General features: G+C 46.6%; 2 protein-coding genes across 6 annotated transcripts; one reads left to right on the forward strand and one right to left on the reverse strand.

The window, feature by feature from the left end:
• Nucleotides 1-238: 238 nt before the first annotated feature.
• Nucleotides 239-22132, reverse strand: kiaa0319l (KIAA0319-like ortholog). Of its 4 annotated transcripts, none has more exons than XM_056423417.1 (25): nucleotides 22027-22131; nucleotides 20159-20762; nucleotides 17869-18046; nucleotides 16889-16995; nucleotides 13892-14160; nucleotides 13029-13118; nucleotides 12513-12735; nucleotides 11380-11478; nucleotides 10841-10938; nucleotides 10573-10660; nucleotides 9451-9543; nucleotides 9207-9339; nucleotides 8823-8928; nucleotides 8604-8726; nucleotides 8362-8485; nucleotides 5490-5622; nucleotides 5141-5289; nucleotides 4621-4769; nucleotides 3691-3829; nucleotides 3097-3256; nucleotides 2782-2924; nucleotides 2270-2392; nucleotides 2024-2114; nucleotides 1332-1423; nucleotides 239-1153 (listed from the first exon to the last, which is right to left on the reverse strand). In XM_056423417.1, the coding sequence occupies exons 4-25, from the start codon at nucleotides 16980-16982 to the stop codon at nucleotides 957-959; spliced, it is 2916 nt and encodes a 971-aa protein (XP_056279392.1). In that variant the 5' UTR covers nucleotides 16983-16995; nucleotides 17869-18046; nucleotides 20159-20762; nucleotides 22027-22131; the 3' UTR covers nucleotides 239-956. The 4 variants fall into 4 exon arrangements, 3 of the variants coding, with proteins under 3 accessions (XP_056279392.1, XP_056279466.1, XP_056279554.1); XM_056423491.1 differs by having other exon boundaries at nucleotides 22004-22108; XR_008832899.1 differs by lacking the exons at nucleotides 239-1153; nucleotides 1332-1423; nucleotides 2024-2114 and adding an exon at nucleotides 2461-2645 and having other exon boundaries at nucleotides 2304-2392; nucleotides 22027-22132.
• ncdn (neurochondrin) lies at nucleotides 21318-27844 on the forward strand. Of its 2 annotated transcripts, none has more exons than XM_056423807.1 (8): nucleotides 21318-21361; nucleotides 22919-23131; nucleotides 23302-24352; nucleotides 24443-24612; nucleotides 25300-25538; nucleotides 25626-25841; nucleotides 25976-26118; nucleotides 27222-27844. In XM_056423807.1, the coding sequence occupies exons 2-8, from the start codon at nucleotides 22928-22930 to the stop codon at nucleotides 27638-27640; spliced, it is 2442 nt and encodes an 813-aa protein (XP_056279782.1). In that variant the 5' UTR covers nucleotides 21318-21361; nucleotides 22919-22927; the 3' UTR covers nucleotides 27641-27844. The 2 variants fall into 2 exon arrangements, with proteins under 2 accessions (XP_056279782.1, XP_056279704.1); XM_056423729.1 differs by lacking the exon at nucleotides 21318-21361 and adding an exon at nucleotides 22616-22720.
• Nucleotides 27845-27848: the final 4 nt, after the last annotated feature.

Genomic DNA, 27848 nt, shown 5'->3' on the forward strand with positions numbered 1-27848 from the left:
TACGTGGTCTTTGTGGTTCAAGCAGTCGCTAATGAAGCTCGAGGTGAGTGTTGTGAACGCTCCTCATTCACGGTGTTTTCCAGTGTTTGTCCCAGCGACTTCATCCACAGAGGAACCTTCAGAATAAAAGCACTTTTTTTTCTTTTTCTTAAATAATCTTTAGCCCCCCGCTCCTCCGCCCCCAGCTGACAACATTGTGAACAAGTTTGTGTGTTAATAGAAATAAAAGCCCACAAACTGCTCTGAAGAAGCATCTTTACATGGTATAAATCCACACCTACACCCCCCCCGACACACACACACACACACATGCAGGCGGTCATTCCCGTATCAAGCCGGAGCAGAACGGTCCCCCTTCATGCACAGGATTTAGTTTTTCTCCTCCTTCATACTCGTTGCCGTCATGGCTCTTGTTCTGGTTGTTTTGTGTGTGTTGGCTCACCAACAGTCAGCTCAGAGTTAACCGCCGGCTTCTCCTCCGTGGCAGTTTGGAAGCATCGAGTTGACCCGTGCGGTTCGGACGTCTTTGTGTGCGTTACATGCGTGTCTGCCAGATGCTGCGAGCGTGTCAAGTGGCTGGTTTTCGTGTCATCCAAGCCATCCATTGTTCTTCTTTCAATACAGGAAGCAGGGTATCGCACGCGTTACCTTGTGAGCCCTCAGTTAGAGGGGTGACATTACATTCTCTACATCTCTGTGTTCAATAATACGGGTCTATGTTATATTTTTACGCCGAGTAAAGTCGAGTTCTCAGCTCGTTTTTTTCCTTCCATCGTGGCTCAGCGTGGGAGCAGGGAAACGTCAGCACAGTGGCGTCGGTGTTTTCCGTGGCAGCAGGACGACGTGTCGCTCCTCTCGCTCCCGCGGTCCGGTCTTCACGGTCGACGGGGGCGAGGTGTCCGTGTTGGGCGAGGGGTAACGAGGCGAGCGGCGAGCTGCCGCCCCCTCCTCTCTCGCTATAGCAGCTCCTCCCGTTGCTTCTTGGCCCTCGCCGGGCCCTGGCCGTTCCTCAGGAAGCCGTTCTTGGGCCGCAGGAGATGGCCCCGCTCCTGCTCCGTCCACGGGACCCCGCCCTGCCCGTCCTCGCTGTCCAGGTCAGAGTCGGAGTGCATGAGGGCGGAGGAGGTGGGAGCGGGCACCGGCTTCAGGCGGGCTGGCAGGAGGAGGAGAGGAAGGGGGACAGAAGGGGGTCACATTAATGCTGCGTCAAAGCAGAATATTACATTGAGGACGATTTCGAGTTTATATTTTCTCTTTTTCTGTGATTTGCATCAGTGCCTGGTACATAGAAAAAACAGTAAGCTAGGTGTGTGTGTGTGTGTGTGTCTCACCAGCTCTCGGTGGTTGTAGCTCCAGACTGTCTTGCTCATCAGCTTCCAGCATTTTATATCTGCTTTTGCTTCTGCGCACTTTGCTCTTACGCCTTCAGGGAATGAAAAAAAGACAACAAAAAATATTAGATTAGATGGATAGATCTTTGACATGTAACAAATAATAAGAAAACTAATTTAAGAAAAACAAATAAAAAGAACAGTGAATTAAAGTTGAAAAATGAGTTTATGTTCGAAAAGTAGTAGGCAGAAATAAAGACCGACAAGGTCCGACTCCTTTCTAGAACTTAAATAACCAATAAATAAGCATCGTAATACACAAAACATATATACATACATATATATATATATATAATCTTTTTTCCTTAGATTTATATATTTTTGTACTCTAATTTCTACATTTGACTTATTACGTACATTTCCTACATAGTCTTTCTAGTCGCACAAACACAAAATAAATTTTATTAAATGTTCTCTCCGTCTGAGAACACGTTCTTTAAGATAGTTCTTGCATAATTTGTGTACCGACAGCGTCTGATTTCACAAACGGCGCGTTGTTAAACGTTGTTTAGTATCCTCACGGCGCTCAGGATCGATCAGGAGTAATAGTATTGACAGGTGTGTAACTTACAGCTCCGAGAGAGAAGGGAAACGATGCATCGACTGTACGTGTCCTCGGATATTTAGCTCACCTGTTGCAGCAACACACCATCCCCCAGACAACCGTTGCTATGGCAACCACAATCATGAAGGATGCGATGGTCACGTAGAGGACGCTCCACTCTGAAAACAAAATAGTTGTGATTGTGTGTTATTGCTAAGTAATGGAATACACACAACATGAAAATACGAGGAGATTAAAGCCTCACGAGCTAAACTGATTAGAAGAATACAAAATAAAAGCAAAAGATATTCAATCAAGAGTCCTCTCATCTCACCGCAATTGCTCTCTGCATCTCCGAGCTGAGCTCTGATGAAGTTCTCCATCCAGAAAGGCTGGCAGACGCAGCTCCGCGTGTACGAGTCACACTCGCCGTGACCCGAGCAGTTCAGCTGGCAGACTGGGGAAGGAAAAGAAAAGCTTCAGGATCCCGAGAGCGGCGGAGGATCTCACAGAAAGCAAACGTACCGATCGTAGAGCACGAACGAGTGCGTTGAATAAGAGAACGGAGAACTAGTGTCATGCAGGAGAAGAACTTGCAGCTCAAACGTCTAAGAGATGACCATCTTCTTAGGTAACAAAGGGTCAAGAGGTCAAAGCAGATGTTTCTATGACCTGCCTGTGTCGTCGGGCTCAAAGTGCAAATATACATCCTGAAAGGACAAATATATTTGATTCTAACTGCAAAGCTGGCGTTACACAAACATACTGTATGATGCAATGTTGTATTCATGTCCTTAATCCTGTATTACATTAAATTCCTTTGTTCCAAACTATATTCGTACTCACTGACTGTATCCACTCGCCGGGCCTTGTAGATGAGGAAATCATTCTTCTGTTTGCGCAGTTTGTTGCGCAGGCTGAGTGCAACGCTGCGGCCTGACAGAGGGGGGCGCCCTGGGCCGCCCGACACCAGGAAGACCAGACGAGTGCTGAGGAGGGAGAGGGAAAAACGTCTCAATCCAGAGATTTACTTAGTTCTGCGTTTCATGACCAGCTTTTGAAGTCAAGTAGGTGTTATAGCACGAGACAACACGCATCTATTCTTTTCACACACACAACCAAAATATCTTCGGGCCATAAAAGAGGCGCGGTAAGACTCACCTGTGCTCATTAAACGCACTGATGTCTCGCACGATGATGTCGCTGTCGAGCACGCCCAGCAGGACGCCCACCTGGCGCAGCAGCATGTCGCGCTGCCGGTGGGACATCTGGGACACGGAGACCTCCAGCACCAACTCCACCAGGTCACGCTCCCATATGTCTGATGAACAGAGGGCGAGAGAGGTGAGATTGAAGATTAGAGCACAGAAGAGCGAGAGAGAGAGAGAAAAAAAAGAGGTGAGATTGAAGATAAGAGCACAGAAGAGCGAGCGAGAGAGAGAGGGGAAAAAAGAGGTGAGATTATAGATTAGAGCGAGAGAGAAAAAAAATAGGTGAGATTGAAGATTAGAGCACAGAAGAGCGAGAGAGAGAGAGAGTGAGAGTGAGAGTGAGAGAGAGAGTAATAGTAACGAGGAGGAACACAGGAGACCCGTCTGACATTCTGCATTCTGGGAGAGAGGCCAGAGCGGCGAGTGACGGATTAGTGTCCGGCAGCATTGCCGTCTGTGCGCCGCCCGCCGCACGCCGCCCTGCTCATGTCAGTTGCCGTGTGGAAAAACTAAAACACTAAATCCTCGACTCCTAGAAGTTCACCTGGTTTGACCTCCACCGTGCCGCCGTCAGTGCTGGTCTGCCCCTTACTGTCGGTGACCGTCAGGGTGAAGCTGTACTTCCCAGCCACGAGGTTTCCCAGGAACAGCACCGCCTGGCGGTCAGAGTTGTTCAGCACTTCCTATTGGAACAGAGACAAAATAAGTGTGACCATGTTTCTGGGGTTTAAGGGTTCGGACGTGTTGACAAGGTCTCCGAAGGTGGATTTTTCCTTTCTAGTCGTTTCATTTGTCCACACCAGCCGTCTTAACAAACTGGTTAGGAAGGCTGGCTCCATCATCGGCTGCCAGCTGGAGCACCTGGAACAGGTGGTGGAGAGGAGGACGTTGAAGAAACTTGTGTCCATATTGGACAACCCGGACCACCCTCTCCACCACCTCCTACAGGGACAGAGGAGGACTTTCTCCAGTCGTCTCCTCACGCTCCGCTGCCACAAGGACAGATACAAGAGAACATTCCTGCCGACGGCTATGAGGCTCTACAACAGATCACCTCTTGCCAGATCATAGTGCAATAACTGCAATAATAACTTCATATCCACACTATGTTGATCTGCACTTCACACATTTCATTTTCATTTACACTACACACATACTTTGCATTTTGCACACCGTCTATACTTAATATTTAATTTAATTTGACACTGCAGTCATTAGTATTGTATTGTGTATGCATATATGTTGTATATATACATATATATTTTACTTTGTATACTTCTTGTATACATATATATCTTTCACTTGTGTACATCTATATCTTTCATCCCTGTTTTTTATATTTTATATATTATTTTTTATTCTCGTGTGTTTAGTTTATTGGTGCTGCTACTGTTACGACAAATTTCCCCTTGGGGATTAATAAAGTATATATCTATCTATCTATCTGTCATCGTGGGTCAGAGGCCGGTCTTACCCCCGCAGCAGGACTGCTATCATCTCTGGTCCACAGGTAGCTGACTCCTTTGTCATCAGTGGAGTGAGATCCATCTAGAGTGCCGGTTCTGACAGGTAGAGTGACGGGTGGGCCCGACACAACGTGAGCCACCGGCGGCTGGTCCAGTTCTGGCAGAGAAGAAAAACCATCACGGGACAACTCAGACAGAATAATGAGATTACGACATGGATAATACACCAGATGGATTCAAGACTGTTCTCATGGGGCCCGTTAACATTCATATTATTATCAGTGAGTTAGCGTTAGAATAGATGACCACAGCTGTGTGTGTGAGAATGAACATCTGATTGTGTATGTAGGACCAGTGTTTTTTAATAATGAATTCAGATGAAAGAGATCCAACATTAACAAACCCAAAAGACAAAGTGAGTTTGAAGACAACGACACGATCTACATATCCACTTATGATGCTTCCTTAATTATAAATAAACAACTCTAATCGTCACCAGTCCGACTGTATATTTATATCTCCCCCGACCTTCTCTGACGATGACCGTCACGGCGTCCGCGGCCTCCAGCTCCCGCTCGTCGGTGACGGTCAAGGTGAACTCGTACGTGCCGACCTGGAGACCCGTCACCGTGGCAACGGCGCCGTCGGCATTCTCAATCTTCACGCCGTCAGGACCCCTGTGTGTCGGAGGGACAGACGGACCGAAACGGAGGGAGGGGGAAAAAAAGGAGGGAAGAGTGAGGCAGAGAACTCATTGCCGCAGAGTCTCTTTGGGACATTTGAAAACCGACGGCGCATCGGAACGACTCCGTTTCAGTTATGGGCGTCGACTCGGGAGCCAGCAGCCAATGGGAGGAGCGGAGTGCGTCCGACTCACTTGGTTTGTTTCCAGTGGTACGTGGCGATCTTCTGGTCATCGCTGCTCTTGCCGCCATCCAGCGTGGTCCGATCCACAGGCAGCGTCAGCTCCTTCTCCGGCCCGGCGTCCGCCACCGGGGGCTTGTTGTTTTCTGGAGGACGGAGAGTGAGATGAAAGTGAAGACACGCCTCCATCGCACGACGGATACGGTCGTGATCGGGATAATGGGATAAGCACTTCCTCTCATGACCAAAGACACATCCTCCTTCATCAATAGTGCAAATCAATCATTTTGCATACGGTGCAATATTAACGGTGATGTATTCGGGCCATTTAGGGTCAAAACATTTTTTAAAGTCATAAAGAGCCGAAAGAGAAGGTTAATATTCTGAGGTTAAAGTGGCAAAAAACAAAAAAAACACTTATTCACAATAACTTCCTGAAATGTTTTCTGAGATTATAAAGTCATAATAAGTGACTTCTTTTAAATCACTTCTTAAAACACATTTTTATAGAACTTCTTTTAAGTGATGTCGTCCTTTTATGCAGTCTTTTGGTTCCCCTAATTTAGGTTTTCTGTTGCCATTGGTTTTGCCTTGATTGTAGAGCACTTTGTAAACTCTGTTTTTAAAGGTTCTATATAAACAAAGTTATTATTATTATTATTATGTTATTATACATTTGAGAAAAACTCTTAGAGTTCATATGTCAAAAAGGCCCCATACCAAGTTTAGGTCCTAAAAGATACACATACACATTTTCTTATACACTTTCTGTGTTCTTTGATGAAGATAAATAAATATTGCTACAATTCATATATTTTAAAACTAGTGCTGTGAAAAATAACGCGTTAACTCAGTTAATTCAATTACAGGTTTAACTAGTTGGGTTTTTTTAACGCATTTAACGCATGCGCAGAATGAGCTTCCAATCCGTCTGTTGTTGGTCGTCGGGACGAAAAAAAAGTCACTTGCAAAATGAGCTTCCAATACACCACTTCAATTTGAACTCTGTCCGCTCTCATGCAGACGGTCTGTTCATCGGTAATGATCCTTCCGCAGGTTCACCTCCGGAAACCTTGTTACGACTTTTACTTCCTGTAGATCAGGGTCTCAACACGTCGATCGCGACCTGCCAGTCGATCGCGGCGTAGTGTCGGTAGATCGCATGACATTAAAAAGATTGGACCGCCCCCTGACATGTTCTCTATAGCACGTCTTTGTTCTTTTATTAAACTAAACGTCTGTTGTTGATCGTATCTCCACAGCAGCATGTCATTTCTGTCTCTTCGCGTTGCATTAACACTTATCGATCTCCGTCTCTCGCCACAGAGCTCCGTGCGCGCGCATCGACCGAGCAAAAAAGTCACTTGTCAATCTGTCCACCTGTCCGGGCCGGTGAGGTTTCAGCTTTGCAGCGGTGTCCCGCCGTCCCTTTCATCACGGCCCAGTTCATGAAGAAAACCCACACAGTCAGTTTGCCTCAGCAGCTGCTAGAGGAAGACTAGAGGCCTTTAGATTGTATCATGGTGGAGTTAATGGTTGACAAACAAGAGAAACATGTTCTGTTTAACCCTCCTGTTACCTTTACATTTACTAACATATTTTACCCTCGGGGTCAATTTGACCCCAGCAATTAAAACCTCTAGAAAATTATTAGAATTAATATTGCTTCCCAAGTTTAAGTGTGAGGTACTTTATGTTTGTTTGTTGATTACCTAAATAGCCCTTTAAATAAATAAAAAAGTTGATATTTCTTATATGTTTGACACAGTGAAAAACAGCCTGGGGTCAAATTGACCCCAAAGAACACCGACATTAAACATTGAATGGGGTCAAATTGACCCGAAAGGTAACAGGAGGGTTAAACATTCTGTTTAGGATGAAGATGTATTAATGTTCCATATGGAAGAAAACTGCTAAATAACTGCTGAGTTGCAGCACCATTGTATAGAAGAATGTATAAATGTATATATCCGTCTTTTGTCATAAATCTCTATGTTCTCACAAAATATACCGAGAATATCGGTAATATGTGATTAATCATGATTAATCCACAAAAACCTGTGATTAACCCGATTAAAAATTTTAATCGTTTCACAGCCCTATTTAAAACACATGAATAATATAAGAAGGTTATAAAAGGTCAAAGTGCTTCTTTCACGTATCATGACTCAAACGGGTGACATCGTCTGACCTTGCAGGTGAATGTGAGTTCACGTAACAGCTCCTGTTCGAAGTCTACAGCTTGTCATGACAGTGTGTGTGTGTGTGCGTGTGTGTGCGTGTGTCTGCAGTTCACACCAGGTGCTTATCAGGTCGACCGTACTCGTGCACCGGGCCAAGACGCTGTTGAACAAAGCCAAAGCAAACAGAACTTTATACAGGCCACGTATATAAAGCCACATTGTGGACTGCTGCGATGCTCTTCACACCCGATGTGTATATTTACATAACCACCCTGTGGAAGAGCTGGAGGAGGAACGCTGACATGAGGAGATTAATCCTAGTCTGTATTTACATTGCTATCTGCTCCTCTGTGTGCAGTAGGCTTAAAACACACGAGTTAGTGACTGTCAAACTAAGTAAGAAAGGAGTGAAGGTTGTAGAGGACTTAATGTCCTCAGCAGCTGAATAACCAAAGAGTCCTCTGTTAGTCCAATATCCAAAAAGTGCCGATAACGGAGAACAATTGTCATGCAGGGAGAGGGGGGGGGTCAAAAGGTCATTTAAAAAGATGTGAGAACTATTCACACGCTCACTCGTTGTGTTGGTACAAGAACAAGGAGAACAAGAACCAGGAGAGCAAGAAGAAAAAGAAGGAGAAGAAGAAGAAAAAGAAAAAAGAAGAGAAGAACAAGAAGGAGAAAAAGAAGTCGGGAGTCGTTTACCTGGCTGCACGATGACGGTGACCTGCGCGGTCTCCTGCTGTCCAGCGGTGTCCGTCACAGTCAGCTGGAAGGTGTAGTCTCCCTCCTGCATGGCCGACAGCTGCAGGATCGGCTTCCGGACGCCCTGAGAAAAGAAAAAAAGGGAGAGCACGAGAAGAAAAGGGAGAACAATATGCCGCCGTTAGCCTCGATTCCTTCAGTCAGGGGAAGGAAAGCTTGGATAAGAACATGCGTCGCCTCACCTGCATCTCCACCACCTTGTCTTTGCTCTCGGGGCTGAGGGACCACTCGTAGGACAGGGAGTCGTGGTCGTCCGTACTTTGGTTGCCGTACAGAGTGATGGAGTTGCGTGGCAACTGGAGGACCTGGATGGAGGGAAGAGCAGCAATATGGTTATCAGGAAGGTGCTGAAAACAAATTCATCAAAACGTTTTTTTCTTTTCAAACACAACACTAGTGACCTGGTTGGGGCCGGCGTTGGCCACAGGCCGGTAGTCCTTGGCTTTGTTGACCAACAGGGTGGCCTGGGTCGAGTTTGTGGCTCCGTCCGAGTCCGTCACGGTCAAACTGAGAAAGGACAGTCCTCGAGTCAAACAGGAAAACAGAAATCTAATAATTACACACGTGACTCCAGTCATTTTAAGCCGGCTGTTCTTCTGATTTTAATGATATTCTTATGACGGACATATAGAGAGCAAAGAATCCGGGTATGAAGACCCGACAGCAATTTCTTATGATCATCGACTTGTTTATCTTTGTACGCTCTTGGGTGGGATGTTTAGCTATAAAAACACACGTGAGCGACCTTTGGAGCTCGCAAAGTCTAAACAACATGACGGCCGTACGAGAATGTGTAGTTCCCGTGCACCAGGTTGGCGAGGGTGAGGACGGGCGTGTCGGTGGAGACCTTCTCCTCCCTCAGGGGACCTTTGACCTCTTCCCAGTGCCACGCCACCACCTTGTCATCATCGGTGCTCTCTGTGAGGAGAAAGGAGGCCACGGGAGGAGGCATGTGTTAAACGTTGGAGCACATCCGAAGCTGGCCTTAAACACGTGTGTGTGTGTGTGTGTATTTGTGTGCGTGCTCACGGTTGCCGTCGATGACCGTGGAGCTGGTTGGCAGGGAGATCTCCTGGAACTTTGGGGCAACCACGGCAATGGGAGGTTTGTTTACCCGCGGCTCTGTCAGGTGGAAAGCGAAGAATTAAGTCGAGGCGGAGCGGTGCACTGATGCCCGATAGACAACGCCATCAGACGTGAGTCATCAAGCACGAGTCACGCCCTTCTGACGCCCCGCTGCAGCAGAGGAGCAATACTTCATATTATTCTCATTAGAATTAGCTTGTGGACTATTAGACGGCGTTAGTGTCACTCTGCATATTTACATCAAAGGAAGCACACAGGACAGAGACCTACACCAGGCACTGGGGGGAAGAAGAACCACGTCTCATTTCAGGAGCTCTGTCCTCAAACTTTCTTTCAATATAGCTTTTAATTTTTTTACTTTTTCAATAATATATTTCCCACATTTGTGTTTATCAACTATTTGCCTCCAGGGGGTCTGTACAGCATCGGGCACACGCTCCATCCTCTGACCCTCGAGTCAGAGAAGGAAAAAAATTCATTCATTCAAAATAAACGTGAAGGAAAAACCACCCCAAAAAAATTACAATATGGACATTCGGGATGACAGACTTGAAGATGGATTGCGTGTGTAGTTATAAAGATAGGGTCCTATCCACCATCATATTCCAATGTGTTTAGCATCATCAGCTTCATAAACTATTCATCTTCATGCGACTAACTTTACGGGGCTTAATGCTCAATTACATTTTTTTTCTCCCCAGGATCCAAAACCACTCTGCCTCGACCGTCCACATTAATGTTTGAAGTGACTCATATCTGAGAGGACTTCTCCCCGAAGCGCCTCATGGGGGGTGGGGGGGGCTGTCGCTCGGCGGCTCATTGGTCTGCTAATAGACACGGGAGTGGTTGGGGGTCCAGATGCTGCTCAATTTAACAGATCCGTGTTCCCCTCGTCGAGTATGACTGACGATGGTTCAGATCGGAGTTCTACCGAGTGAAACATGACACCCGGGGTTGCAGGAGAACTCAGAAACATAGGAAACAGCATCGGTGTCCGATCACCGAGGACATGCTGCTCCTCCATCTGCCACAACAAAGCACCATGTTCGACAGGTCCGACCTCACCTGGCTTGACTGTGACATTGACGTAACCTTCTCCGTGAGCCCCCTCCCCGTCCACCATCACCTCAAACTCATAGAGGCCCACAGTCAGCTGGGAGAGAGAGAGAGAGAGAGAGAGAGAGAGAGAGAGGGGGGAAGAGTGTCAAGGAAACAAGAGGAAATGACCCGTGTCCTAAACTCACGACTGAAACCCTCCGTTTAAACATTCAACAGAGCTCCAGCTGCATGATATATTTAGCAGAATATGAAATATGAACGTTGTAATCTGTACCTGGCTGAGTTTCAGAGTCTTGGAGTCCTTCCCTTCCATCTCCCCACTGTAATCTTTGGGGTGAGTTATCAGACGCCAGTCAAATTTATAGTTTGTCCCTGTGAAGAAGCGGCAACGATAAACACAACAAACAACTTTAATTACAATCTATTAGATAAGGATTATTTCCAGATGAGACATTGGGGAGGGGGGATCAGGGGATTAACAACACGATGACGTGCATCCTCCTGGTCACGGCGTAATCTTCCTTTTTTCCAGTCTGGCGAGTGTTCAGTGTGATGCATGATGGCGGCTCAGTAATACAACCGTCAAGCAGGTTGTCCTTGACGACTCAATTAAACAACCACAGCAACGACAACATGCTAAACCTCCCTCGGTCTGCATCTTAGAACGCACTGAAGTCAAATGACCTGATTACCAACCACCATGTGGATTACAAGTCTGCGACAGATTAAGAAAAATCTAAATTTCAGTACAAAACTGCTGAAATAACAAGCGCAAACTTCAAATAGTTGATCCACGTATTTCCACGGTCTTACCCGGTGGGGGCGGCGAGACCACGAAGACGTTGAGCTCGACCTCGTTGCGGGGCAGCGTGACCTCCACGCTCTGTCCCGCCGACACCACCAGCTCCCTCACTGTGGCGGGGGGGAAAAACAGGGTCGGATGAACGGATGCGAGCGTGAACCCGGCAAAAAGTGAGAGCAGAGCAGTCGACGTGAGAACAACAACCACACCCGCCCGCGCCCCCACAGGCCTGTACCTGAGGGGGGGTGTTTCTGGGGACCACGGCGGCGGCACGTATATGTATATATCACACGGCGGCGCGGAAAGACGAAAACTATGCAAACGAAAAAGATTGATGCCGCAGAGGCCGACGTACCCCGACCTCGAGTCCCGAGTGTGGCTCAAGCTGCAGAGATGCTACATAATAATATATTAGATTTATATAGCGCTTTATAGAAATCTCAAAGACACGTAATGTAACTCCTTGCATGTTTATCCACTTCTCAGCCACTGCATGTCATCCATTCCACATGATTGCATCGTCAGGGTTCACACACACACACACACACACCCCCCCCCCCCCCCCGTTCCCCCTTCCTAAGAGGGGGCTTTTGCCGTTTGCCGTGCAGCTGGCCTTCGTTCAGACCGGCTCGTCTCGTTTTTCTTTGCCTTTGTTGTGCTAGTTTTAAAAGAAGAAGAAGAAGAAGAAAATCTGGAAATGACGTTGCCACCGTTTCGGCCCGTTTGTGGCCGATGGCTGTGCCGGAGAAACGGATCTATCGAGTTATTCCCGTTTGAAGAAGCCGCCACGTTACAGCACATGCCTGTGGTCTACAACTGGGTCACGCTGATTTTATCTGGAAAAATGACATCTGATTGGTCGGCCATGAATACAAATGTTGGCAAAGTACGTCTTCGTGTTGTTGAACGTCGGCTGAAGTGAAAACAGGAAATAGATCCTCGGCACATTTTGTGTGCGTGGCATCGAAATGCAGACTTTAAAACCACGGACACGCATTTAACCAATTTCAGTAAATAAAAAGGAGTTCTTCCCTCCAAGGCTGCAAAACCCAGAGTGCTGCCGCTACATCATTTAGCAGCTCGTGATTAATAAATGAAGACGAGACGTATTACTGAGAATAGGCGCCGACAGCAGCTCCCTTACCGGCCTGCGTTGGCGTGGTGATGAGGCCCGGTGCCGCCGCTGTGGGCGTGCTCACGTCGCTGCCGTTGGGAGACGCCGCGGTGTCTGCGGCGGCCGTCGGGTTCTGCCGGGACGGCGCCGAAGGGACGTCTGCACTCCCATTGGCCGACCGTCTCTGGTTCTTTTGGGCCGTTTGCAGCAGCGCGACGGCGCCGGCGGCCGGCGGAGCCATTCCCACTTTCTCCTGCAGACAAGAGCGAAGGCTTAAATGACCCGACAGGCAAAGATGTGAGGCAGAATTTGGGAAACCGTCAAGGAGACAGGTCCTTCATACTTCCAGGTTTGTGTGTTTGTATTCTTCTGCTACTCTACTATCTGAGTCGTGCAATTGCAAGAATGTGGGTGAGCAGGATTTAAGGATTTAAACAACAAAGAACGGGGAAGAATATTTCAGGGCCGACTTATTGACAGCAGCTGCTGCAGGAAATCAAGATCAACACAGAGTTTTAAAAACTGAACAATATCCTGTGAAGTTACCGTGGTGGTTAGTCGTGCCGCCTGCAGCTCGTGGTTTCCTGTGTGCCGTGCGTGAAGAGCTCTTCTACGTCTCGCTGTGATGACAGGACTCTGAAGTGAAGTCACACACACACACACACACACACACACACACACACACACACACACACACACACACACACACACACACACACACACACACACACACACACAATGTTTGGTTGACCTCCCATCACATATTCTGTGACCTATTGAGCTTCTCATCTCTTAATGATAAGAAATCTGAAATGAATTATTGAATATAATCTCTCATTAAATTCAATGTGACTTTAAAGTTTCCAAAAACAATATGGCCACTGCATTAAAACACAAAAACAGATACAATATGTTGAGCATGAAAATTAACATAACGCAACATTACTTAAACTTAATAATTAATCATTGAGAGGTCGTTAAACTCTTTTAAATTAGATATTTTCCTATTTTCATTTACATCAAAGAAAGCATTTTTTTTTACGCATTTAAAAAAAAATCCTATATTTTTTTGTAAACACTAATAATATACGCCACCATAACCCTGTAGTGTTTCAGTTGGACTATTATCAGGGTATTATAGACCTACTATAAAGATGCATTGCATTTAAAAAATATAATAGAAGAAATCATGAAAGATATAACATGCTTAAATATATAATAAATAAATATAATTTATATATATTTAAAAAAAGAAAAAAAGCAGTGAAACATAAATAAATAATATAATAGAACGAATAATGACTGACAGAAAACTATCACATGCTTAAATACATAATAAATATAATTTATGTTACACCAATGACATTCGATAAATCGAATATAGACACCCCCCCCCCCCCCCCACATACCTTCGAGAGCAGCTGCAGGAGGCCGAGGGACTCGTGGTGGGGTTGCGGCAGGATGCTGACGGGGCAGCCCGTGCTCCTCGTGCAGCGGAGGAGGACGCATTGGCCGCCGAGGCTCCACACGCCGCTGCAGCTGGGGGTCAGGCAGCAGGACTCCCAGCACGTCGACCCGCCTCTCCCTCTGGCCAGAGAGTGCCAACCCAGGCTGATGACGCTGCTCCAGTGCATCCCCAGCACTCCGCCGGTCACCCGGCACAGATTTGCGGACACACCTGGACGGAGAGCGAGGGGAAGGGAACACAATGGTGGAGAAAACTGTTTAAAAAGTCAGTCGCTGGGAGACACGGTCACCGAGGAACGGAAAAGGACGGAAGTTGGTCCTGGAATGGGGGCGACGGGGAGGATAAGGGACTGGTCTGCATTGGAGAAAGAGTTTAGTTCATTGTGTGTTTGGATCAAAAGGACCAAAAGCCAAAGGGCAGCGCTTCCCAGGCCTTTTCAAGATGTCCCTGGTAGAGATCAATCAGGGGCATTGTCGCAGGCAAATGGTGCGACGCGAGACCCACAGTGAGACTTTTCACCGGCCGGGCTTTTCACTGGACACTTTTCTCAGAAAAGCAGCCGTGCACGTCGCAAATTGAGCCGTCGGCCAAGTCGTCGGCGGTGAGGCTTTACCCTGGCAAAACAAGACGCGGATTAAAACCCAGAGCACAGTGTGCACCAAAACCTCCCACACGCCTCAAATGAGCCAGACCCCATCAGACTCGTATCCGCCGTGGCGTTACTCTCCAAGAGCATCGTTACGGGCTGCAGCTAGATTTGTATTCAAGCCTTTGCGGTGTCCAAAAAGCTCAATGCATCACGTCACAGCGTAGCCAAACAGCTCCGACTATAAACACACGGACTGTCCAGGGAACAACGGGGAGAAACGGAGGGAGGGAGGGGGGGGGGGGGTTATGTTTCACCACTCCTGAAATGAATAGACACGGAAAGCCAAAACGAGCTTTGAGGAACAGAACGATCGGAAAGGGAAAGTGCAGCGTCACTCTGAACTAGAATGGGCACTCGGTAGAGCGCATACCTTCGCATATCACAAGATTGGGCATTGAATTATGAACATGTTGGCATTAGTTGCATGCCAACTGGATAAAAATTGACCACGCTATGGTAAAAAGAAGATTTTGACCTTTCCATGACCTTGACCTTTGACTCGATTGATCCCACAATCTAATCAAATGGTCCCCGGATAATAACCAAACATCGCACCAAATTTCATGCGATTCGGTTTTAAACTTTTTTTGTTATGCGAGGAACACGCATACAAATAAATAAATAAATACACAGCGATCAAAACATAACCTTCCGCATTTTCAATGCGAAGGTAATGATGAGAGCTGCAGTTGCAACGAGAGAGAACGAAGCACCGGTTGGTTCGTTGTTTTTGTGTCGGGCGGCTACGATTGGTTGACACACGGAAGCAGATCAAAGAGTTTGTCCACTTGTTACGACATTATAGTCGCACACTGGTCATGATCGTTATTCATCAGCACCTTCAGTATTCCATGCTACATTTGGAAATATGTATAACTACTTATTTAAAAAGTTACCTTTATGTTTTTGCATTCACCGAGTCGATATAGTTGTCACAAGGTTTCTGCATCATCGATACCGTTTTTTTACGTCTCCATGCTTCCATCGGTAACTGCGTGTATAATGTCACATTGCTATGAATTGTGGGTAATTTCCTTGGACAAAGTCGGCATCTAATGCCGATTTATGGAAAGGGGTCATAAATGGGCTCAAAATGTCTGCCAGAAAGCCTCAGAGTTAGCTCAAAGTCTGGGAGGGTGGAGACTGGGACACAGATTTCCTCCAGGAGGGGGACAGCGAGAGGACTCGGGTACCTCGCTCACTCTGGCCGCTCCTTCTTGATAAAAATGTCCAACATTGATTTTCTAGATTAGATTAGATTAGAAAAATGTATCAATCCCCAGTGGGGAAACTCATTTGTCACCAACAAGTCATACAGAGAAAAAATAGACACAACAGAGAAGAAACAAACAAAACCAGAAGATGCTCCATAAAACGTGACCAACAGGAATCTAAAAAACCCTAAAGCTGTTCATTAAAAAACCGAACCGCCGCTGGAACGAAACCTTCTCAGTCGCTCAGTGGAACACCGAGGCTTTCTGAGTCGCTGAATGAACTTCGGAGTTCATTAAAAACACATTGTAATGGATGGCCTCCAAAAAGCGGGGTCCTTGCATTTCTTCGTGAGCGATTGCCGTCGGCGCTAACCTCGAGTTTCCTTTGACGGCCTTCCAATGAAAGCCAGACCTGCGTCTCACCAGCAATGACCAGCGGCCTCTACCGCTAACGATGAAAACGAGACGTGAAGACATCCAATGTCCACATGTTGAGAAAACGACAACGGTAAAATCGCGTGTGGAAAAAAAAAAAGGTTTGGATTCATGAAAATCTAGAAGAATTCAAAAAAACGTAATGCCTGCATTTCAACACTGGTGTAGCAACAATATTCAGCATATTTTAAAAGACACGCGATAGTCGGTCAAGAGAAGCTGCCCTTCGGATGGCAAGGCCGAAAAACTGAAAACACATTTCATCCCGACGAGGACCGCGCTGCACCCTGTTGAGGCTCCTCATGGGTGTAACTCTAAGGCTGGAAGAACACAGGTCTCACAAACACAAACAAACACACTACAGTTTGTTTGAGAAAGGACCCGTAGTGTCCCGTTTAGTCATCTCACCCCTTGTTCACTCTTCCTCTGCCTGCCCCCCCCCCCCCCACACACACATACACAATGTCCACTCACAGAGCCCCCATTGTCCTGCTTCACATTATAACCCACTGACACACACAGAGAGTCCAGCCCTGAGTAATGAAAGGCGTGTGATTCACGGTGCCGTTGTCTTCTTGCTGCTCTCAGTCAACAGCTGCGGTGTTGCTCAGGTTGTGTGCAGAGCGATGGTTTGCTTTACCTGTGGGAGACGCCAGGAGCAAGAGGTAGGTCAGCGGGAGGAGGAGGAGGTGAGGTAAGCTCCAGGTGAGCAGCTTGTGGTGTGCAGAGGACATTTTACACAAGGACCTAGAAACACGGGAAATAGAAGCTTGTTAGTGTCCCGACATTCAACCAACACAAGCGGACCACCGTGAGATAAGATAAGAAATACACACACGATTGGAGTCACTTAAAAATGCACTGGTTTTTTTTCAATGAAGATAACACTAAATTAGTCATAAATACACTGTTTATGGTAAATAACTCTTCTCTGGTGTTTAATGAAGTCTCTACAGAGGTGTGTAGAGGCCCATCTCCAGGGTTCTAATGGTACATTGTGTTATCGCCTTAGAAGACTAACGGAGGGGTAGAAAACCCTTGAAAACCCTTTTTATGTGAGCGCAGCTGAAAACAGTTATGCTGGTGAGAGAAGCTATAAAACTGGACTTCCTTTGAGCGACAAGAAGAAGAACAACATTAATATTTACAATAAAAATCATTATTTCTAACCTAGTCAGTATCTTGATTATATTTTCTTTTCATTTTGCAATTCATTTGATGAATTAAAGTGTGAGTTTTCATGGAAAACACCAAATTGTCTGGGTGACCCCAAACCTTTGAACGGTAGTGTATAATATCGGAATACCCAAACATTATGTGTCGCCAGAGCCAGCCGCCAAGATGGATGCATTTTCAAAAGTGTGGAACTATTCCGTTACAATCGCCCCACACTGACGCTGACAGACGTACCATTAAGCTAACGGATTGGAATTTGAGGAGCATTCATCTGAGAAGAAGAAATGAAGATGCGCAGGTCATTACTCCCAGCATCACATGGACCAGCACAGTCTGGTCTGTTCACACGCCTCTCATAGAAAAAACTAAAAACAATGTTTGTGTTTTAAAGCACACCTTCTAAAACACAGAAAAAAAGCATCTTGAAAAACTCGCCCCGTTTACCTTTCTCCTGGCCAGGCGCTGGAAGAAAGAGATGGGGGAAGCGAGAGAGGGGTTAGGTCGGCAGCCAGGTGCTGCGAGGCGACGGGTGAAGACGGGTCAACACCGGCACTCCGAGGGAGAGATCCAACATGGCCGCCTCCCGGGGGGCCTTCACGGGCTCGGCTGCTCAAACACGTCGCTGGAGGACGCAAAGAAGTGACGCAGTCAGCAAGTGGCTCAGCTGAGCTTTTCACAAATGAGGGATTTCACACAGAATGTCATTTTAAAAAATAATCACATGGGATCTAGACATCAACACATGTCGATGATGACATCATCATCTTCTTCTCCTGGCATTACGAGACAGGAAGAAAAGTCCCCTAATTGAGCGTAATTGAACGAACGCAAGCCTGTGAGCTCCCTCCTTCCGACTCACGAGTGTAAACGGAAAGCCGTGAGAGGTGAGGGTATTTACATACTTCCACGACGGTGGCTGCCTCGTCCCTCTCCGCCACAGGCAGTTTGAAAACACGTTATGCAACAACAAAAAATCCTTGCTGTACACTCTTATCGGTCATTTGCATCTCGTCTTGCTGCATCGCGACCTTTTACCCGGCCTGTGTGTTCAGAACAAAAGTGAAAATGAAGATTGGTGCAAAGATATATATATATACACTACCGTTCAAAAGTTTGGGGTCATCCAGACAATTTCGTGTCTTCCATGAAAACTCACTTTTATTTATCAAATGAATTGAAAATTGAATAGAAAATATAGTCAAGACATTGACAAGGTTAGAAATAATGATTAATATTTGAAGTATTAATTTTGTTCTTCAAACTTCAAGCTCAAAGGAAGGCCAGTTGTATAGCTTATATCACCAGCATAACTGTTTTCAGCTGTGCTAACATAATTGCACAAGGGTTTTCTAATCAGACATTAGTCTTCTAAGGCGATAACACAATGTACCATGAGAACACTGGAGTGATAGTTGATGGAAATGGGCCTCTATACACCTCTGGAGATATTTCATTAGAAACCAGACGTTTCCACCTAGAATAGTCATTTACCACATTAACAATGTATAGAGTGTATTTCTGATTAATGTTATCTTTATTGAAAAAACAATGCTTTTCTTTGAAAAATAAAGACATTTCTAAGTGACCCCAAACTTTTGAACGGAAGTGTATATATATATTTTTAAAAGTATCCTTCCTGATCTCTTTCCTGTGCAACCGTCACAGCCGTCAGCCTCACTGCTCCTCAAAAGTATTCTGTGAGTTCTTTGAGGCACTTGTTGCTAATTATTCTGAATTAAAAAAAGAAACGGATCAGCCCCACGTTGGATACACGGGTTGAACCCCCTCTGATGTTTGTGACACACACACAAATACACACACAGACACACACACACAGCTACTGTGACAGCATTGTGGAAAACGCAACCTAGGCTCATTTGTGCTCAGGACGCAGTCGCCGGCCATCCAGACCTCCGGTGGCAACTTCCTCACGCTCAATATCCCTTCCTGCAGGAAGGCTGAAGAGGAAGTTCCTCATTTCAAAGCAACTAGTCATGACAATGAATTCATGCTGGAGAATAATCACCGTGACGAATGAGCCACCAAAAGGAAAAAGAAAGAAAAAAAGAAGCGTCAGAATGTTGTCCAGCACTCGAGTTCACACAATGTTCTTCCACTTATGAGAGTCTGTCGCCTTGAGGGATGAAAGTCAAGTAAAGGAACACTTCAGGAAGGCAGACTTGTGATTTGACGAGGAGCACATGGGTTTGTTTGGAGTGGGAAAAAAAGCCAAAAGACTGCACTCGCAAATTATCATGCAAGTTATTCAAGCAGAATGGACTAAAAAGAAGGAAACGAAGGAGGAGGAGTAAACCACACAAGTCCCGGGACACTGTGTTCAACACGCGAGCGAGCCTCTCCCCGCACGACGTCCCACCAGAGGACCACGACGGGGCAGTGTGTGCCGAGCATCTGCTGAGCCGGCGGTCTGGAGATGATAGCTGGACGCCATACAGTTAAAACTCTCTCTCTCTATTGGTCAGTTTTTTTTTGAAGGCATGCAGATGGACATACTTTTACTTTCTTCTCGTGGAGATTTTAAGAAAGCACATGCCTTCGGTGACATTTAATAGTTCTTTTATGATTTTAATCGTTGCGTTTAACCTGAAAAACACTCACATCTGTGACAGCTAGATTAAATGTGAACACCTGGCATGGATCACCAGCTCTCTCACACACACACTATCTCTCTCTCTCTCTTCTCCCTCTCTCAACATGAACTTCAGACACAAACCTGTATGGTCGGCCTCCGTACGTGGATCTGCATTCCTGCACACGGACCCTCGAGCCCCAGCCGCCTCCTTTCCGTGCGGTAATGAACAGCTCAATAAATCCCAGATTCACCAGCAGCCATTAGTCCTCCAGCGCTTGTTTTTTTTCCCTTCCTCTCCAAGGTAAGCCACCAAATCAGGGGTAAAAAAGAAGAATAAAAAGCTCCAGGTAAAAATAATCCAGACAAAAAATGTGCTTTTTCTTCCTTGGTCCACCACACTGTCGATGTTTTCTTTGAAGGCGCTCAGGCCGGTGGCGACGGAGTGCTTAGGTGCAGCCGGTCACCTGGGCTGATGACAGCTCGGCCATTATAGACATTTCAGTGGCTACTTTTTCCCACAAGAAGCTTTTGCAAAACAATGATCTCTGTGATAAAACACCCTCCTGATGTCCGGAGAGGACAAGTTCTTTCTCTCTCTCTCTCTTTATTTGTCCGTTTCTTCCTCCTCTTCCTCTCTCTGGGTCGCAGCAGTCAATAGCTCGCTTGTTAGCTCTGTGCTGGTTTCTAGATTGGTGGAGATTTCTCTGCAATGACAGCAAGTCCCACGCACAGTTTCTTCTGGTTGCTACAGGGGAGGAAAATTAAGTTATACAATTATGTACGTAATAGAATAATAATAATAATAACACTTCAATAACAACAATAGAAACATTTTTGCAAGGGAAAACTACTATGATCCGAGAATACTATTTAAACGACGAGAGTATCAGAAAAATACTATGAACACCTGTGCATTGAGATATTAAAATAAAATATATGCAAACATATTGAACCGCACGACTGAGTAAAACCTCACAGTGTAGACAAAACACACGCTATTAGTCTTTAACTTCTTACAAATGGTTTCCTCTTGTACTAATTTTATTCACTTTAGTCCCGTTTTCAGGTCTATTGTTTTTATTTGGACTTGAGGAAAAGCCAAAACAGTGTCAAGAAATATTTTCTAAACGTCCGTTGTTATGCTTCACTTGTTTGTTTTCTTCATCGCTTATTGTTGACTCATGGGTTTTCCCCCATTCTGTGAACTGATGGATTAGTCTTCCTTTCCCATACAGGACAATACAGACTGAACTGAACTGACAACAAATGGATTCAGGGATCATTATCAAACACCGAAGCCATCAATTACTACCACACTCAAAAGCCTCACACAAGACAAAAAAGGTGGGTTGAATGTTTCCTTGTCTAAAGCATTTTTTGGGATCCATAACTCCTCTTTTACATAATCAAGTCAATTATATATTAATGTAACACAAACAAAACAGAATTCATGAAAGCAGTAGTTTTACTCGATAAGTAGGGATTGAGTTATTAAAGTGAAAATAAGTGCATGATTGACAGCATGATTCTGTCACTCGGATGACACGCACGAGTGCACTGCTGGGGTAATACCTCAGAGGTATATTTCATCCAAAATGGAGGGGCTCGTGCATTATGTATCTTACCAGCCTGAAAACAAGATTCGGTTGTGTTTTTTAACTCAAGACATAGCTATATAAAAGGCCGATAGAGGGACGATAGCACGCGATTACAAGCCGGGGACGTTGAGTCAACGATGGTTTCCTGTGTGTGTGGTCCTCGTTTCGTGCAGTGCAACTACGAGCATAATGTTTGAGGTAGAAAACAGTCAGGTATTTCTACCTGCACAAATGGGATCGCTCCTGTTAGAGGCACCTTGAGGCGAACAACTGCTGACATCTCACTGTCACTACAACACCGTGCGAGAACACGGATTTGTTTATTTTATTTTTAATGGCAATTGGTACGACATAATAGTATATATATTTAAACTATACAAGGACTTACAGTGACAGTAAAGTGATATTCACCTTCGGTGCGTGTGTCGCCGTTGTGTTCGTCGTCCCTTGTAGAGTTAATCAGGTCAGCGTTGCCCTCGCATGTACAGCTGATGTGCCCGTGGAACCACTGTCAAACCTGTATAAGTGATAAGTAGCATTTCCGGTGGCAGGGTTTTCAAAATAAAATACGTGGTGGCACAGCCGCTGCGGCGTTTTGACGCCAGGAGCACAGGTGCTCAAGGCGGCGATATTTATGCGAAACAACTGTGTATTAGGTAAGGCAGGTGATATAACATGGATATCAGCTCCGTTATTAGTTGTGCCTCCGCTGCTGCGTCTTAAACTGAAGGCAGGTGATATTGAGCTAACGAGACTGCTTCCTGCTGCGCGCCACCTGCAGACCGGCGAACACGTTCTGCTCAACGTAAACCGTTAACCTGCTGAGCTTTGGTACTGTGTGTGGTTGTTTATTTCTGAAAAAAACAACATAATTAAAACATAAATATCTTCCGTGACCTTAAAAAAAATAAAATAACGCCGCATCGCTACTGCGACGTTCCAACCCGGACCAAAATGGCGTCTCCGCCTTCCAACTACCGCTCTCGCGATTGGTCCGTTGACATTCTTGGGCCGTTTTCATTGGCTCCCTCGTAGCTCCAGTAACGTTTTCACTTCCGGAAAGTGCTCACGAGCTGTTGCCGCGCGGGATAGAGCTGTCAACAAAGTAAGTTATTTTATATACGTGTACAATGATCTGTTGCATTGTGGGCGACCGCAACTTAGAAGGACTCAGCAAACCAACCGAATATCACGACACGAGGCTGCTCTTGTCGCCTTCAACTGTGTGGAGACAATGAGCCGGTTTTCAGTTTGATTTTCTATCACTTTGCTTACTTGTTTATTTCTTATTCTCTTGTTTTAGGCAGTCATAATGGCTGACTGCGCTGAGGTTGCACTTGCGGTGATCACCCATCCTCCTGTAATAGAGGAGCAGGAAGGAGGAGACGGCGGAGGAGGCTCAGAGAGGGATGAGGGAGGCGGTTTGACCGATGCCCAGATGGAGGTGTTGGAGAGATGTCTCCATGCACTCCGGCAGGCTCAGAATGACAGCCACACACTGGCGGCTCTCCTGCTGGTGAGTGTCTCCCTGCTCAAACCAGCATGCACTGGACTCACTATTTCACTGGTCCTTGGCAGTGGTGTTGTTCATCAATACGAATGCATATATTTAAGGCAAATAGTTGTTTGGCATCGAGGAAAATATGTGCATTCATATTATTTATGACTCCCCCCCTCTGTCCTCAGATAACTCGCTTGTGCCCGGCAAGCAAGCTCGACAAACCCACCTTGAGGCGCATCTTCGAGGCCGTCGGCCTGAACCTTCCGGCTCGGCTTTTGGTGACGGCGGTCAAGGGGAACGACAACTCCGGCTTGCCCCCGCAGGAACTCCTCTCGCTGGGCACAGCTCTGCTGGCCGCCCTGAGCACCGACCCGGACATGGCTTGCCATCCCCAGCTCCTCACCACCATCCCGCTCCTGCTCGGCATTTTGTCAAACGGTCATGTGACCCGGCGGAAACCGGAAACCCAGGAGGAGCAGGGCGGAGGCGGAGGCGGAGGAGGGGTGGAGCCGAGTCCAGGTGGTAAAGAACCGTCGGTGGAGGGTTCGGACGCGGAGGAGGGACAGTCGAGCAAGCGGAAGGCTGATGACGGCGGGGAAGCAGACGGACCTTCAGCATCCCAAGAAAGCGCCCCCTCCTCCAAGCTGGATGAGGCCGTGGCTTCTGACTGCTACCAGGTCCTCACAGCCGTGTGTTCCTTATCCAGAGGCCCCGACCAGCTGCTGAGCAGGGGTGCCATTCCTGCGCTGTGCCAGGCAGTGGAACACAACCAGACTTTCAGCCGCGAGAAGGGGCTCGCCCTGCTGGGTCTCCTCCTCTCGGGTAAAACCAAGGACAAAGTGTGGAGTAAGAACCCCGCAGAACTCCTCGCTCTGTTTGTGAGGCTCTCCAAAGACTTCTGCCGAGCCACAGGCCAGACCCGGCTGGACATGTGCGCCCAGTTGTCGCACTTCCTCCCCCCGGTGGGCGTGTCCGTAGAGAGTGAGGAGCTGAAGGGGGCCGCGGTCCGCACGTGGGAGGCGCTGAGGCCCATTCTGCAGGCTAAGTTGACGCCGCGACAGATCGGGCCGATCCTGATCCTCGGGGCCTGCCTGCTGGACTTGTGCGGGTGGGAGCCGGTGGGGCCGCCGAAGTTCTGCTGCTTGCTGGTGAACCGGGCCTGCGTGGAGGTCAGAATGGGTTTGGAGGAGCCGCCTGGTAACGAACTGAGCCCAGAGCTGCAGCACATACTCACAGGTAGGGACACCGCGTCTATAATGAAACCGCGTGGCTGAGATTCGATTTCGTGATTCCAACCGGTCGTCTTCTCCTTCTTCTTCTTCCCAGGCTGTTACCGAATCATGGAGGCCGCCATAGAGCAGGCCTGCTGCGTGGGGGTTTCCCCGACCACCGAGCCTCCTCAGAGCTCCATCCCGTCCATCAGTCTGCAGCAGAGCAGGCAGATCCTCGGGGTGTTGCAGGAGGCCTTCTCCGCTTTAATGTACCACCTGCAGCAGGTGAGGGGCCGACGTTTGAGCTTCTGTTCGCGGAACGCTGCTCCTTTTCATTTTTATATACCATTTCATAAGCAATAAGATACTATTGATTTAAAAAAGGATACAAAATTAACTTTTTGGAAAAAGTCAGTCATTTTATTTTTCATTTTCTACATAAAATGACTACAATGGGATGAAGAATCTTCAAAATTCTTGATAATAATTAACGGTCGTTACATTTTCATTGTATTACTATGAGATAATTACATTACATTACGTGTCATTTAGCAGACGCTTTTATCCAAAGCGACTTACAATAAGTTCATTCAACCTAGAGTACAAACTAAGAACAACAAGAATACAGAAAGTAACATTTCCTCAACATAGTCGAACTACAAAAGTACCATAATAAGAGCTATTTAAGTGTAACGATATTACATTATGTGTCATTTAGCTGAAGCTTCTATCCAAAGCGACTTACAATCTTGTTACATGTATTCACCGTAGACTCAGCTACAGGGAGCAGTTCAGGGTTAAGTGTCTTGCTCAAGGACACATTAACCAGGGTGGGGATTGAACCCCCATCCCCCTGATTGAAAGACGGACCTGCTGACCACTGACCCACAGTCGCCCACCGACAGGAAAGCTCTTATGCGTTTGCGTGTTTCTCTCCTCGGCAAGACGGTAACGACGTCCGGTTCTTTGCAGGTGGACCCGAGTCGCTACGGTGACCCGTTCATCTTCGCCACGTTCCGCTCTCTGTGCTCGTGGCTCGCCGAGGAGACTTCCTGCCTGAAGGAGGAGGTGACCGAGCTGCTGCCGTTCCTGGTCGACTACTCCCGGAGCCACCTGCAGGGCGAGAGCCCCGAGCAGGGCCTCTCTGGCTGGATGGCGGAGGCGTCCCCAAGAGAGGAGGGCGCGGCGTGGACGGGCAGAGAAGCGTTGAGGTAACGACGAGATGCGTTTTCTGGAGGGAATTAATCCCCTGTACTCCTCGGAGAGCATCTTTATTTCCGAAACTCCTCCTCCCCTAGGTACCTCCTCCCGGCTCTGTGTCACCTGTCCGCGGAAGAAGGTCCCAGGAAGGTGCTGCTCGCGCTCGACACCCCGGCCCTGCTGGTGGACTTCCTGTCGCGCTGCTGGACCGCCCTTAAGGGGAAAAGTGGGGTGGCGTCCACCAGGGATCCCAGCATGGAGACGGCCTGCTCGGTGCTCCTCAACTTCACAGTCACGGAGCCAGAGAGAGTCAGGTAGCGTGTTCACAAGAGAGAAGATCACTCACCTGAAGTCTGCTGAGTCATAATATGTTTCATGTATATCAATACTGAGATATCGCCTCTCATGCTGACAGTTTCCTCTTCTTTTCTTTTTTTTTGTTGTCCAGGAAAGACCCGTGTTTCAGAACTCTGGAGGACCTACTGAGTGAAGCACTTCCTGTTTTGGTGCACAAGCCCCGCCTGCTGGTCCTCGCAGCAAATTACTGCACGTTGGGGCTGATGATCGGCCGACTCAAAGCCGCTCCTACAGGTGGAAACGTCTTCTTTTATGTTTGGTTTTAATTGTTTTGTTTCTCACATACTCGGCGTCCGTGTCACTTTGTTTTCCAGTTGTGTTTTTTATTAATAACTCCAGCGATTTTAATTTTGTGCAAATAATGTGAGGGCAACGGACAACTCGTGTTTTTCATGCTTGTTTTCATTCAGTGTTGTCGACACCGTCTCTAGTCATGGTGCTTTTTTTGCGGCAGACATTTTGACACGTGAAGAAAATCACCGGATGTTGCTTATAATAAAAATAATAATAATAAATAATAATGCCTTGGTTCTCTTCAAATGTCCCAATAATAATTATAATTATAATAAATAATAATGCCTTAGTTGTCTTCAAATGTCCCAATAATAATAACAATAATAACATTAATAAGTAATAATGCCTTGATTCTCTTTAAATTTCCCAATAATAATAATAATAAATAATAATGCCTTGATTCTCTTTAAATTTTCCAATAATAATTATAATAAATAATAATGCCTTAGTTGTCTTCAAATGTCCCAAAAATAATAACATTAATAAATAATAATGCCTTGATTCTCTTTAAATTTCCCAATAATAATAATAATAATAATAAATAATAATGCCTTAGTTGTCTTCAAATGTCCCAAAAATAATAACATTAATAAATAATAATGCCTTGATTCTCTTTAAATTTCCCAATAATAATAATAATAATGCCTTGATTCTCTTTAAATGTTCCAATAATAATAATAATTATAATAAATAATAATGCCTTAGTTGTCTTCAAATGTCCCAATAATAATTAAAATAATAACATTAATAAATAATAATGCCTCGGTTCTCTTCAAATGTCCCAGCAAGCCCTTTGACAGTGAGCTAACATCCATCAGAGTGTCATGGCTGAGGCCCTGGCCAACCCGTGCAGCCTTTACTCATGTTACTGGTTCCCTTTGTGCATACTTTGATAAAAGGCCTCTGCGAATGCAGATAATATCGGCTGTGGGTTGGACAGACAAGCCGCTGTACACAAGATGCAGAATGGAACTGTAACCGTCCTCTCAAAGGCTCGACTAACAACACATACCCCTTTCTCTTTTCTTTTTTTCATCCCTCAGGCTCGGTCGAAGCCGGCCAGAAGCGCCTCTTCTCCGCAGCCCTCCGGTTCCTCCGCGGCGCCCTGGACTCCGGCTCCGGCCCCGGCCCGGTCAAGGTGAGCGTCGGCTGGGTGGAGAGCTGGGACGAGGCGGCGGAGCTGTGGAGGTTGTGCCTGCAGGCCCTGGGAGGCTGCGTGCGCGCCCAGCCCTGGGTCGCCGCGCTGGTCCGGGAGGAAGGCTGGCTCCAGCACACGCTGGCCGCGCTCAGCCGGTGCAGCGCGCTGCCCGACCCGCACACGCAGCACGCGCTGGAGGAGGCGCTGTGCGCCATGGCCGACCAGTGCCCCGTCTGCAAGAGGGAGATCGGAGACGTGATGAGGACCGAGGAAGGAGCTCTGATGCGCATGAGGAACCTGAGGAAGTCGGTGGGCGGGAAGTGAAACAGACGGCGTGCTCCTCTTTAAACACATGAAACCATAAAGGAACTTTTACGTGACTGAAGCCAAACTTTGTGTTTATTTCTTGTATCAATGTGACGTGAATAATGCGACGGCCTGACGCGGTCTCTTACGTGTTAAAAGTGGTTTTGACGTTAATAAATAACTATTTTGTTAGAAAAACAAACTAAAGACTCTTCGCTCATATTTT

Source organism: Pseudoliparis swirei, chromosome 1 (assembly GCF_029220125.1).
Source record: "Pseudoliparis swirei isolate HS2019 ecotype Mariana Trench chromosome 1, NWPU_hadal_v1, whole genome shotgun sequence".
NCBI lineage: Eukaryota > Metazoa > Chordata > Actinopteri > Perciformes > Liparidae > Pseudoliparis > Pseudoliparis swirei.